Source organism: Notothenia rossii, assembly GCF_949606895.1.
Source record: "Notothenia rossii genome assembly, chromosome: 1".
Taxonomy (NCBI): domain Eukaryota; kingdom Metazoa; phylum Chordata; class Actinopteri; order Perciformes; family Nototheniidae; genus Notothenia; species Notothenia rossii.
This window is the reverse complement of record NC_136912.1, coordinates 79,481,188-79,495,120: the sequence shown is the minus strand read 5'-3', so window position 1 is coordinate 79,495,120 and position 13,933 is coordinate 79,481,188. Positions and strand designations below refer to the sequence as shown.

At 39.4% G+C, this 13,933-nt stretch overlaps 1 protein-coding gene and 1 long non-coding RNA gene across 3 annotated transcripts; one reads left to right on the top strand and one right to left on the bottom strand.

The window, feature by feature from the left end:
- Positions 1–599: 599 nt before the first annotated feature.
- comp (cartilage oligomeric matrix protein) lies at positions 600–13,619 on the bottom strand. 2 transcript variants are annotated; one of them, XM_079685254.1, is made up of 20 exons: positions 13,488–13,619; positions 11,558–11,631; positions 11,145–11,196; positions 10,813–10,961; positions 10,061–10,198; positions 9,728–9,769; positions 9,485–9,562; positions 8,539–8,691; positions 7,919–8,023; positions 7,564–7,671; positions 7,318–7,477; positions 6,964–7,082; positions 6,443–6,495; positions 6,139–6,332; positions 5,882–6,060; positions 5,721–5,769; positions 5,387–5,583; positions 4,439–4,611; positions 4,125–4,264; positions 600–3,870 (listed from the first exon to the last, which is right to left on the bottom strand). In XM_079685254.1, exons 1-20 carry the CDS (start codon positions 13,552–13,554, stop codon positions 3,812–3,814), a joined length of 2,289 nt encoding a protein of 762 aa, XP_079541380.1. In that variant the 5' UTR covers positions 13,555–13,619; the 3' UTR covers positions 600–3,811. The 2 variants fall into 2 exon arrangements, with proteins under 2 accessions (XP_079541380.1, XP_079541381.1); XM_079685255.1 differs by lacking the exon at positions 9,728–9,769.
- LOC307041805 lies at positions 6,383–8,015 on the top strand. Its single transcript, XR_013808888.1, has 3 exons — positions 6,383–6,519; positions 6,908–7,068; positions 7,910–8,015. It is a non-coding gene; the product is annotated as an uncharacterized lncRNA (long non-coding RNA).
- Positions 13,620–13,933: the final 314 nt, after the last annotated feature.

Sequence of the window (13,933 nt, the reverse complement as noted above, 5' to 3'; positions counted from 1 at the left end):
TACAGTTCATCCACTGTCCACTTAGCCATTCTTTCTCTATGTTACAGACCCCTATGTATCATTTGTATTTATTTTATTGAATTTTTAATATGAATGCAAAACAACATGACCATTCTAGTTGTCTTCTTTTCAGTCAGTGGACACATTTGTAACTGAAGGTTTAGCTCTACATCGGGGCTTTGTGTTAAGAAAAGGAAAGAAATGAGTGTTGCAGTAGTGCTATGACAATCAACGAGTGAAATCGTACACTGAACTACAAATGTATTCCTACACCAGAGTAACAAGAAACCAAAATCCAGCTTTACTTTAAACGTTTTTTTTTCAAACCTCGATATGTATCCCTCCACCTGCATCTCTTCCTGTGTGACTGTTAAACATCAGTGCAAAGTTGCTGCAGAAGAAAGACAACCCTTTCTCTTTAATCCTACACTGAACTGATGCTGGACCTTATGAACCAATGTTTAAAATGAATCAAACATTTCACTTTATTTGCTGAAAATATCCGGACATTTGTTACCAGGCCTGTCACATCAGAGGAAGAAAAAGGCCCAGAAATTCACAACACTTTCCCATAATCTGTTGGATTTTTCCTTTAAGCAACTAAAACAAATGTATACAACTCATTCTCTACATATTCCATGTTTCCAAATGTGTTATCCCTAAAACAAAATATGTGTTCGAGCCCAAACTCCAGTGTTGCATTGCTATTAATACAGCAATTAACAGTAATACAACAGTGATTTGAGCCCCCCCTTCACTTCCTTCCTGTCATCCTGCTGAATACTGGTCATCCACACTGACCTTGTACATATGCTATAGCTGAAACAAAATGCATGTCTGAACTGACAGTCAAAACCTCTTAACGAAGGCCTTCTATAGCTCCGCAGGTTTGATTTGTGTAACATAACGCTATCACAAAGTCTAAAGCAATGCATGTATGGGTTTCTCCTGTGACTCTGTTACCTCCATCTCTGTATAATGCTACTTCAAGAATGATAAGAGAATGTATTTCATGTGGCAGCGTCCTAGTTTTAGCCTAATTCTGCTTGGAGTTTATTTTAATTTTTTCTCTGCTCTTCAGTCGCCACCTTCTCTTCTTTTCTGAGGAATCACTCTCTTCTCACTGTAGCATCTCACAACGTACGAGTGTAAGAAAAAAACCTGCAGGCCCTCTCCTCTTCTTCAGCACAACCCTTTGGCTTTCTTAAAACAATGGAATCAGGTTGTGTTTTGCAGATTGGCACGTGCACTGATTGTTTGCATACGTGGACTTGAATCTCCTGAAGCTTGTGCATTACGCAGTCGACTGACCTGATGGACAAATGGAGCTGATTCTTCTCCCAAGTTATGTACAGGAGTTACATCTGGCTATGCTGAGTTATTGTTGCCTATCATGTCAGCTGTGGGACTGTGTGAAGTGTTTTATTTGTTTGTTTTTGTTCAATGTTTAGTCAACTAGTTGCTTCGCACTTTATTTGTAACTTCCTGGCTCTTGAGCAGGGACTGTTCTGCCCGATGTGGATGCTGACTGTTTCACTCCGGATGTAAACTCCGGAGGTATTTTCATGTCAAAGAAAAAGATGAATACTCTATTTTCCTTTGTAAAATATGTTTTGTCTTGTTTTTTTTTTATCTGTGAAGATTTTAGGGGATGCAAAACTAGAAAGGGCTTACTCCAGTGCAGCTTGCGCTCTCGTGTTGGAACAGAACGGCACTCCGAATGTATTTCTTTGTTGGTCATCCCCCCCCCTTCCCCACATTGAGCGAGTCATGGTTCTTACAGTGATAGTGGCAACCTGAAATATACTCATGTGAAGCAGTCTCTGCATCTTGACTACACAACACTAGAGCACACTGTAACTCTAGGGTTCAGGTCACATGAGAACAATGAGATATAATCAAAAGGAAAATGTTTCAAACAACTCTGCTCCAGTACACCATCCTTCATTTAATGTAAAATGCTGCAGAAAAACATCTACCTGCAAAATATTTGGAGGTAGAAAATGTTGTACCACTGAAAAGTTGACGGACTCCAACTGGTCTGTACTTCTGTTGTAGCTCATCAGAGATAGAAAATAACATATAGTGTAACAAATAATTAGATTCCTTTTTTAATTGTCTTTGGTTTGTTGTCAGCTAAGAGCCACATTTATACAAATAATTTAACTCAAGCTAGGCAGCTAATTCAATTAAATTCAAGAAATAAAAAAGACAGTAAACTTTGTTCGGCAGACTTGGATATCTTTGCGTGATCCTTTCTTGGTGGTGAAACATTCTCACGTGTAGAGCATGAATTAGCATTTTGAGACATTGAGGTCATTTCACAAAAAAAGGCATCTGAAGCTAAACACTGAAACACTTTTATGGCTACTGAACGAAATTCCGTTTCCGTCTCGAGATGAACAAATCACCTCAAAAGAAATGTATATTTTCCAAGTTATGCAGTGTTTACTCATCTGCTCGTTATGGTCTGAGCCTCCACTGACTTCTTGAGTTACTTGTTAGCGCAGGATATGTTGTGTTGAAAAGCAGTGAAGCTGATATGTTGTCCCAAACTGAAGAAGCAGAGCAGTCTTAAACAGGAGTCCTGTGTTAAAAGGCGTATCATTGATCCCACGTGAAAAAGAAAGAGTTGCTGCTCCGTCTTTACTGCTTGTTGCCAGGGTGTTTTAGGTCTGAATAAAATGTCCCTTTAATAACACAGGGTTTTCTAAATGACTCTACAACTGTCTCTGGAAAAACATAGTTTAAGTTCCACTTAAAGCTTCTAGTGATAATAGCATAAACCACTGCTGTCCTGTGAGTCGTAGTCAAATATCTGTAGTTGCCATGTGATTCTCCTTATGTGACCATTTGTTTAGAAGATGAAAGAAAATGTCAATTAAATTGAATGTGGAAGACAGATGTTTCTCTGCACATAGTCTTGATTTTCAGAAAATGCTGATTCAAAAAAGCGGCCCGATGTCATTTTACAACGTCACAGCGTGTTTGCTGTGGACGTGCATGGTGTTCGATCCTGTTGTATATTGTCTTTGCTATTGTTTCTATTTTGTAATCTGTATTTCCAAATGCAACATTTAAAAGATTATTTTGGATATGTGCATGCTTATGAAATGTTCAGAATGTTGATTTCCACTAAAAGCTGTTGAGTTTGAAAAAACGTCACGTCTGTTACTTAAAAGAAAATGTTTTACGTCTTCTGCAGTAAAGCCATTAACATGTTATTTCTATAGATTTAAAGCTGCTTTACATGACACAAAATATATATACATATATATATATATATATGTATATATATATATATAATTTAAATAACAATTGACTAGTTTTGAAAACATTTTCTCCGCACTTCTCTGACATGTTGACACTTTTAAGACTACCTTCCTCATTAGATATATCATAATTGCTGGTTAATATTCGAATATAATGCATAAAATGTATAATGCACATTATTTACCAAAATCCACATTTATTCATCAGTGACAGTTAAATATTTTCAATAGTTCTTTCAAAGTATAAATTGAAATTTGAATATACAATATAGGACAATATTTAGTCACAAAATTATTTATGACAGATATTTCCGTTTGCTAAACAATTAAAAACAATTTGTCCTCCTGATGCTGCTCTGAAGATTTTCCCTGATGAGGCGTGTCCTCTATTGTCAGGAGTTTATATATCAGTCTTTACGTTAAAACATATTTGGTTGACTTCTTACAAGCCTTTGTATATAAGTGATGGTTTTATTTCTGATCCCAGCTGTGCTTTGGAAAGTGTTTCCCAGAATTCCCTGGGTACTCGCTCAGTGTCTTCAGACCGCCAGCCGGACCTGCTTGGCTCTGTAAGTGTCGAAGTCCTCAGGGAGAGTGTCTGCACAGAAAACAGCATGAGGTGAAATCACTGTTTGGTTTACAGTCTGAGCACCTTAAGGGTAAATACTCAACAGGCATCAGAAGAGTTACTTTGGCATTTGCGACTGCATTCATATCTTTATTTGGCATTTATATTTTCCTATTTCCACAAGCCCTTTATTTTCTTTCAAACACAGGTGAGTCTAATGCTCAGGCCTACATTTTTGTCCTAGCTGCATACTTGGATTAACAATAATGGAAAAGGTATCTCACCATTACAGCGATAACGCAGGTTGGCCCAGATGATATTCTCCTGGGAGAAGCAGAAGACTCCCAGCCGACCTCCTCTCATCGTGGCGTCTATGATGACGCCTGTGTCCGCCACCATCTTAGGACCCTCGTAGAAACGTACTCTGCGACAGGGAGAATATAAGTTAGAAACAAATAGATTTGTATTCATTAAAAAACAAGACTATTTGGACTTGAAGTCTATAGATTAAATGTGAATCACCAGACTGAATGCACAGACTGATAACATATCTCTGTTCTAGTAAAGAAGTTTTTTTTCCTATACTGTTTTTTGGTACCTGATGTAGCCGTCTGCGGGTCGGTGCTGGAGGAACCAGCGGTAAGAAGTCTTGTCCTTCCAGCCGACATTGCGAGCGTCTTTCCAGAGGAGTTTGACCTGATCGCTGGTGTCTCCGGTGTGCCACAGGGCGTTCCTCAGGTTCTCCCCTGGACCCGTGTTCGACTTGACGGCCTTTTCAAAACCACAGAAGACAAGCAGCCTGAGTCTCTGGAGTAATCCAGTGAGCATGTCATGGAAACTCTTTGTGCTAAAACGACTTTAATGCTTTAGAAAGAACTGATTAGTGTAACATTTAAACACGGATCCACTAAGTAGTTAACAGCCGGTCACTGAGTTTAGCCCAAACCAAGGCATTACTTCTTCATCTAGTGCACATACTGGTATTCAGCTCCACTAAGACACACAAAGACAGCATTTATAAATGTATAACTGTAAGTAATGGGTTTGTTAATGTCTAGTTAATAATGAAATAATGCTTTTAGACCATCTGTAAGCCAAAAATAAGAACAACTTTTTGAGTTTGAGGGAAAAACTTGCCTAGCATGCTTTTTTGATTTGGCTCTGGACTTTCAAACACTTAACTTCTGGACCAAATTTCCTTTATAAATATTTATACATGTATTACAAATTACAATTGCAGACTTGATGGGACTTAATGGATTCTAAGAACCCTTTACTTGTGATGTATTCATATGTATGACTTCAGATGACTAACTCTTTGCAAAGTGGTCCTAGTTAGGATTCTCCACAACGGGGCAACGCAAAGGTTGTTCTTAAAAAAGCCTTAGAACTGATCCATAATTAGATCGGTAATAAATCATTTATTTGGCATCATTAAAGCCATCATTGCCAGCTTAATAAACCTTTATAAATGGAGCCTTATCAGAAAGTGGTACTTGTTTATCTTATAACTATGATGATTAATTTCTTGCTGGCAGGGGACTACCTTCAGCTGGATGCCAGGTTCTGCCACGGCTCTGAACGGGTTCGCCTGCCAGTAGATCTGTTCCACCTGCTTCCACATCACCACGTAGAAACTGGAGCTGTCCTGGTAGCCGAAGATAAATCCTGCATAGTCATCGTCCGTCACCGTATTTACATGAAAGGTCCCTTCAAAGTCCACACCGCTGAAAGCCGTGTAACCTGGAGGAAACATTGTCAGATCTTTTTTCACATTTTTGCCTGAAGTTGAAGACCTGCAGTTGGTTGAAAACATTGTCAATACAATTAAAGAGAGCTGTGATCCGAGTAGTTTTTGGATTGCTCTATGTTGCTCTTACCCACTGCCAACCCAGGATCACTGTTCATAGTCTGGACTATCTCTCTTCCCTGCACAAACAAAAACAAATCTTTGAGATAAATGGTATCGCACCAAAAATATATTAAGGATGTTGGAATCTAAAAGCACATAAATAAAACCTAAACAAACTAGTTACTTGACCTGGTTCAGCACCACCCAGTTGGGGTCGATCTGTGCGTCGCCCTCCGGATCCAAAACGACGGTCTGGTACTCCCTGAAGTCAGTGTCGGTGACCTCAGCGTTTTCTGGACAAACGTCGATAGTGTCGATGATGGTGTCATTGTCGAAATCCGCCTCGCAAATGTTGCCAACGCCATCACCTGAGAAGATAGAAAGAACGTCTTAAACCCTTTTCATTATTGTTTATTTACGAGATTTAGTCAGGGGGTGTTACCCACCGTTCGAGTCCTCCTGCAGCGGGTTGGGGATCAGACGGCAGTTATCCGGACCGGGGGGCAGCAGGTCAGGGATGCCGTCGTTATCGTCGTCATCGTCACACTCGTCCCCCTGGCCGTCCTTGTCCGTGTCCAGCTGGGAGCTGTTGATGACGGCCGGACAGTTGTCCCTCGAGTCCTGGTGCCCGTCACCGTCACTGGACAAGAGAGACTTTTACTGACAAATCCAGCTTTTGGTCTCCAGTACTCTTGTTACATAAATAATTTAAATTAAATATATAGTGGGATTGATGAGGTCACAAGGTACCTGTCCTTGTTGGTGTCACAGGGATCTCCAATCAAGTCGTTGTCAGCATCCATCTGAGAAAGATGAAAATAATAATGGTGAGTATGAGAGAGGACAGTCAGGTCAAGACTAGTCTGCTGTTAAGTTTTTAGGCTTTTTTTTTACATCATTGGCAAGTGTTATCACAATGACTGAATACATAAATTACGGTGCAATGAACTATTGACAAACACAAACTTGTTTTGCTATTTAAATGTAGTTAAAACACCCACACTGTCCAGATGTTACATTGTAAGTCATACATTTTATTAAAATGTTTTATATTTTAATTATTCTACATTAAGGTTTATATTGGCTATAATTGATATTTTCTCACAATTGTCCTATAGTTGAAACCAAAGCATTCCTTTTAATTTAGCGTATCTGAATTGTGTTACATGCATGTCACTGTGTTCTGTCTGTTGAGTTATAACTGTTTGTTCTCAGGCTCTGGACTCAAACACAGTCGACACTTCTTACAACACCGGAGAGAGATTTCTGACCTGGTCTGGGTTTGGGATATAAGGACAGCTGTCGCAGGCGTCTCCCACTTTGTCTCCATCACGATCCTTCTGGTCAGCGTTGGGAACTTTTTTGCAGTTATCCAGGTGATTAAGGATTCCTTGAAATCAATGTTGGAACCAGTGAATATTCATGTAACCACTAGTACTGTCTTTCTCTCATTTTTGTTATATAGCATTTATTGAGCTGTATTCACTATATATGTCAAAGAACTATACAATCATAACTCATGTTACAGGCCTCACTAATGTTAGTGTTTACAATTATATATATATACAACATATGTTTTTAATGTATCAACAGATGTGTTTGTCACTAATATGTGAAATACTGACCATCCCCATCGATGTCTTCATCACACTCGTCACCATATTGGTCCACATCCGTGTCTCTTTGGTCGTTGTTTTTCACTGCGCGGCAGTTGTCGCATGCATCGCCAAAGTCATCTTCATCGGCGTTCCTCTGGTCAACATTAGGCACCAACACACAGTTATCCTGCAAACACACATAAACAAAGATGAACACAGGCTTATGTGTTTGAATCATGTTTTGTTCCATCTCTGTCACTTCTGTTCATGAACCTGCATGTTGAAGATCCCGTCCCCATCTGCGTCTTCATCGCAGGCGTCTCCCATGCCGTCACCATCGGCATCTTCTTGACCAGAGTTGGGAACAGTGAGACAATTATCCTAAAAGACAAAAAAGTCAATATTAAAGTCAACTAAAATCAGATTTATGAAATGCTTTGAGGACAATTTAAGAACCACTAAAGCTCAAAGAGGTTTACTTGTGAGTTATTTTTGGGGTATTCCAATGATACATAATTCCCATCAGTATTGTATTCTTTGCAGATGACTAAATTGTGATAATTTGTGTTGTTTTTGTGTCACTCTTCTTTCTTTCTTTTTTTCTTATGGGGGCTCTCAGGAGACTCACCTTGTTGCAGGTCTTCTCAGGACAGGCCAATTTCTCATCAGGGATACCATCGATGTCAATGTCAGGGCCGCAGTGGTAGCCGTTTCCAGCCCACCCGACTCCACACTGTGAGTAGGGATAATGTTTTATGTACTGTACTGTCTGTTTTTATTGGCCCTGCTGCGTACTGCGAAAAGCACCAGATTACCTTAAGTGCTCAAACAGACCTTTACATTCACAAAATCTGGCACAAAAGTGATATGATTCAGAGAGTTGGGCCTTTACATGTTTAACAGCTTCTTAAAAACGTAGTAAATTACTTTGAAGCTCTTCCAGACTGTCTCATCTGGAACCTACAAATAATTGTAGCCATAAGAGGGTTAAAGATTGAATGCTCTAATTTTAAAGCAATGTTGGGCTGCAACATAATCTCAATTTCCCACATCAACTCCAACTGTCATTAGTCCCTGTTGAGCGATTTGTTCAGCAAGGATAAACTAATGAATTAATAACGAAGGTCTCACTCAATCCTAAAATATATAAATCCCTCACTCCTTCTTAGGGATGCTGCACATTGAAATTGCTCATTTTTGGTCTTAGAAAAGAGTCTGAACAAGAAGTAGAATGTTTGATTTATTCACCTGACATTCGATGCGACCCTCTCGATGGACGATGCACTCGGCGCTGGCGTGGCAGGGGTTGGGCTGGCCGTTTCCACAGGCTCTCTCTGGCTTACAGCCGCGCCGCTGATCTCCAATATAGCCCGTCTTGCAGGGGCCGCACCTGTAGGACCCCTGAACACACACAGTGAAATGTCCTGTTACATCACTGACAAGGGACAATCGCCAGGCTAGATTTGTATGGTAGTATTGTTGTTGTAAAGGAATCTCCATAGGTGCGCTGAGCAACTGAAGGGAGAAAATATGCACCATCTTGGGTTTTACGTAAATTATACTGACATATTAGTTACTGATATTGAAGTGCCACAAAACACAGTGGAAAATCTCTCAGTAAAAACACTAGGAAAAAACAGACTGGTTTTGTTTGCTGCGTTTTCAACACCTGAGTGTGACATAGATGGATGTCTCTGCTCGCATTGTTTGCCTCAGAATAAATAACACAGTGTATTTTACCCGTTAAAGTATGTCATTGTGACATGCAATGAACCTGCAGGATTGCTGTGTTCTGTGCAGAGGCTTTAAAGGTGCAGTCATTCAATCAGGATTGTAAATACCTGAACGTTAACCCAAACTAAGCCTCCCACCTTTTAGATTTAGATGCTACCAATGCTTTCTCGAAATACATCAATAGCTTTCACCCTATCTTCAATTGACCAAATATCAAATGCTCATGATACTCCTTCTGTTTAAAGTTAAAAAAGTTGTGATTTTAGTTTTTGTATCTCTACATCTGCCTTTCTTCTCAATATTCAGTGAGATTTTCTGAATGCATGAAGTGGCTCTTTAGAAACATGGTTTGTGGTATAATGCAAAAGTGCGCTGAAGTCATCTATCTTATTGGTTGTAGTTGTGGGTTTACTTCAAAGATTAACTCAGTATTGTAAGTTTGTATAGTGATTATACTCACAGGCGTGTTCATACAGACAGAGTTCTCCACACAGCCTCCATTGTTGATGCCTTCACACTCATTGATATCTTTGCAGACCTTGAGAGGACAAACAGACAAAAAAGGATCAAATATCTTCCATGGGCTTTCATATCAAGACGGGAAAAAGTGCAGATAAAAAATGAGGTGCAGCGGATTGAAAACAGTCCTGTGTGGAGGATGAAGGTGCTGCTGAAGCAGACCAGGGCACACTGTGTGACGTACAGAAGAGAGAGAAGAGGTGCTGATGATGTGTTTAGACTGGAGCTAGTGGGAGGCAAAGACAAAAATGTTGACGTACAGAGAGGACAGTTTCTTATCCCTCAGTTTTAATCAGAAACTATTAAATATATTGTACGATTGCCTCAGTATTTGAAAATTAAACTGCACTTGGAACAGATCAATTAATCGAGTAAGTTTGGTTTTAAAAGTATCCAATCGATAAAATCCCCTTAAGGCCTCCCTCCCTCCCTTGTTGTAATAGTAGACAGTAGAAGAGAAGAGAGCGCAGATTAGAGGAGCTGAACATTGAGTGTTTGTGTGTTCACCGCTGCGGACCTGTTTGTTGGCGGTGGCGTAGGCGAGTCCGACGCCCTGGACCTGGGGGCCGGTGTACCCAGCAGGACAGGAGCCGCAGCGGAAACCTGGGGAGGTGTTTATGCAGCGCACACCCATGTGACACGGCATAACTGTACACTGCAGCAACAAAGACACAGACACACAAAAAACAACATTAACTACATTTAGTTTTAAATTCTGTACTTGCAGTCTGGAATGTGTACATAGATACAATATCCCTTATGACAAACAAAAAGAGGACATCAATTTTCATATTATAAATAATTATTTTCTGTGGCTTCCTGATTTATTATGTATGATTTAATTTCTTTGATTAAACATGTTTGAACTCAAGCAGGCTTATGAAAACTAATTTAGCTTGTTGACCAAAACACACTTTTTAAAAGTGGTTTGCGTGTTCTTTTGAGGATAATCTACCAGACAAAAAAGTAATGTCCTGCTTTTCACAAATATATATATATGAATGCTTTTTATTTATCTCTGTTGATTTCAACTAACTCACAGCAAAAATAGTTATATTGGGTAAAAACTGCTTTAGAAAACCAGACTGCAAGAAGACCTAAATAATCACACTGTCAAACTTCACAATTAGTATTAGTATTAGCATATTAGTATATATATAGTATTAGCATATGACTTGGAGGCTATGAATCCTGTAAATCTAAAAAGCTATTATTTAGCCATCATAGCGCTGTACTGTATTATATATTATATATAATATCTTTGCATACCTCGTCGACATCAGTGCAGTGGGTACCGTTGCCCTCCGTGCCCCCAGGACAGGGTCCGCACTTCACACCCTGAGGTGTCTCCTTGCACTTCACCCCTGGGTGGCAGGGGTTCGGCACGCAGGAGGGACGAGGCTGCATTCCTCCCATCCCTGAGGAGAGAGGCAGTATGCTCACTATAGTACAAGAGTTCTGCACATTTTTATAACCTTGCTGGGAAGTTCAAAAATTAGAGGTCATCATCAGCATAGAAAGTACTTAGCCAGCTTTCAATTCTTTGAAATTAATGAAAAGTGAAATACAGAAACAGAGTTTTATGTATTTGGTAAACTCACCACAGGCTTCACACTCCATCACTGTGTTCTTCAGGAAAACAATCTCTTTTATCTGAAAAAGAAAAATCAATTAAATATTTTTATGATGCCTCGATCCCTATCCAACATTTGAAAACAAAGAAAATGTTACTAAAATAACCTACTATGGAAAAACGATATCATTTTGAAATTGACATTATTCAAAATACATTTCCGGCATTTTTTAAGAATTTGAATTCCTGATCCAATTTTTATATTCTAATGAATCTGCTATTAATCTGTGAACACATATATAAATGGATCAGGACAAAAAGTGAGCGAATCTTTTTCCTGAAACTTTCAGAATCTCTTTACAAATAGGGGACACATGTTTATGTATAACATACATGAAAAAGTGAATTTTGCACAATAGGTGACCTTTGAAACTATTTCACCTGTTGTTTCAAAAGCTCTTTGATCTCATCCAGTGCGAAGTTTGTCATTTTTATCTGACTGATAATTTCCCCATCTGAAAAAAAAGAAATCATCATAATAATTATATTTCACAACCACGACAATAATGCCAAACTGATAAACCCTGCCAACATCACACGTACACAATGTAACACTCTTTCAAATCCAAATGTGTTGAAGGTCATGCTTTTCTTTTTCTTTGCTATTTAAATGGAGGACTTATATGGAGCACATCTCTAACAAAACCTTCTACTTCTCATCTCAAAGAATTGATGATAAATGTTACCTTTCCCTGTGGGCTTTGGGCTGTCATTTTTAATAAGTGAAAAACCCTCAATACATGATGTCACACCTTGTTTTTTATTTAGATAATGTGGTCTAAATGACAAAGAAATACAACTTTGAAAACAAGGCCTCAAATAACAGCCAATATGTATAAGACAGAGGACTGATTGTGTGTGTGTGACTGGCGTGTGTGTGAGTGTGTGGTAAGTCACATACACCTCTTTAATCTTCCTGTCATACTTAATTCAGGATCCCCATTAGTTATTACCGCAGAAAATTCTGTTCCACATAAAAGACAAAACACATAACCATCATATTCTTGACAACCCACAATACCAACATAACCAAGTTTCACAAAAATAAGAGTATAGGTTTTCAAACTCCTGTTGGCTCAACATCTGGCATCAGAAGCTCACTTAGGAGCAAATATCAAAGTGTGTGGGGGGGAAACACACACATCCTCCTGTACTACATGATCCAGTGCTTCTCCAATACCTGACACTCCTCAGCCACCAGGCCTCCTTTTTATCCACCGCCCACGCATTCGCTGGAGTCAGAGATGTTTTGATAGTGAAATTGATTTTCCAGATATGGAATGATACAAGATTTTCTGGAGGATACACTTTTCCAGCTTGTGTGACAACAAGAACTAAACAGTGTGCGCATAGCGTCCTTGTGCTTCTGTTTCTTCAGTGTTACAGTGTGAGTGTTGATCTGGATTTTCTAAAAAATCATATCAACCATCCAACAATGCTGCAGATAAATATGTATTGGGTTTGTCCCAGAAGTTTTACAATCAACAGACACAAGAGTCTTAGAAAATGGAGAGACATTTAGTAGGGTCTCTCCCTTTTAACCATACTTAATGTCCGTCATTTTATTTCAGTGTCCAAATTGTGTTTTGGACATATTGATCGGGCCTCTAAATGTTTTAAGCCTTAGTGCCAACAAATGCTTTCTCTGAAAGACATGTTTATGAAGCTTATGGTTAAACAGCAGGGGGATGCTCAGGTGGGGTGAAATCCTTAAGCAACATATTGCTAATTGACCACATCGCCCCCCCCTCTCGCTCTCACCATCCCCTCCCCCGGAGGAGTCGTAAGATGCGAGGGCAGAAACCTCCTGAGCGCCAAGAGCAGGAAATGTGGTTTACCCATTATCAGCAACTCTGTTTACTGAATGGATTCCACAGCAGAAAGATGAGATACTGCAAATAAATCACTGCTAATAGGAAGGTAAATGGGACTCTTTTTTTTCAAAAGCTCACAGTGATTATTTTTCCTCATTGTGAGAAAGTACAGACATGTACTTAGAAAGGCTTTGCACAGAAAACAAGAGTTTTTTTCAGAATCACCCAAAGGTTGAATACCAATGAACATATTGATGAAAAAACAAAAATCTAACAAACCAAAAAATCCTTTTACATTTATTATCTCATCCATCTTAGACTTTTTTGGTCTTGATATTTCTGTTTTCACAAATTCTGTATCCTGGAGTGTTAGATTTTGAATGCCCATGGCAACCTTCATTTATCAATCAATCAATGGCACACCTTTAATATCCCTTATTGTTTCCCACCTGCGCGACATAAATAGAAATCAATAGAAAATGTAAATATTCTCTCACCTCTCTGTCCTGCTGCAGAGTGTCCTCCCATGCAGAGCGCACAGTTCAGCAGCAGAAACCACAGCATGGTGAGTCTGAGCTGAAGATGGTGACTGTTCAGGTAGCTTCTCCTCTCTCTTCTGCCTTCAGACTCTGTGCTCCTCCTGCAGACCTTGTGCCAGCACTCGGTTTTAATACCCCCCCCCCCAACCCCACCCCCCTCTCTGGCTTACATCCCCATCCTCTCCCCTAATACTCCTTTGCTTATACCACAATTGTGGGACAGCCAAGTTACGGGAAACGTTGCTCAATATTTTAAACTCCACCTTTAATACATGCGTCAACATTTCCTTTTTAAATGACAGGGCTTTTTGGGAAACTACACAAAAATCTGAGTTTTTGAAGTTTAAAAGCTTTTTCTTTTTACAAAATAGGGGGTTTGATTGTCTTTTTCTGTTGTTGCTATA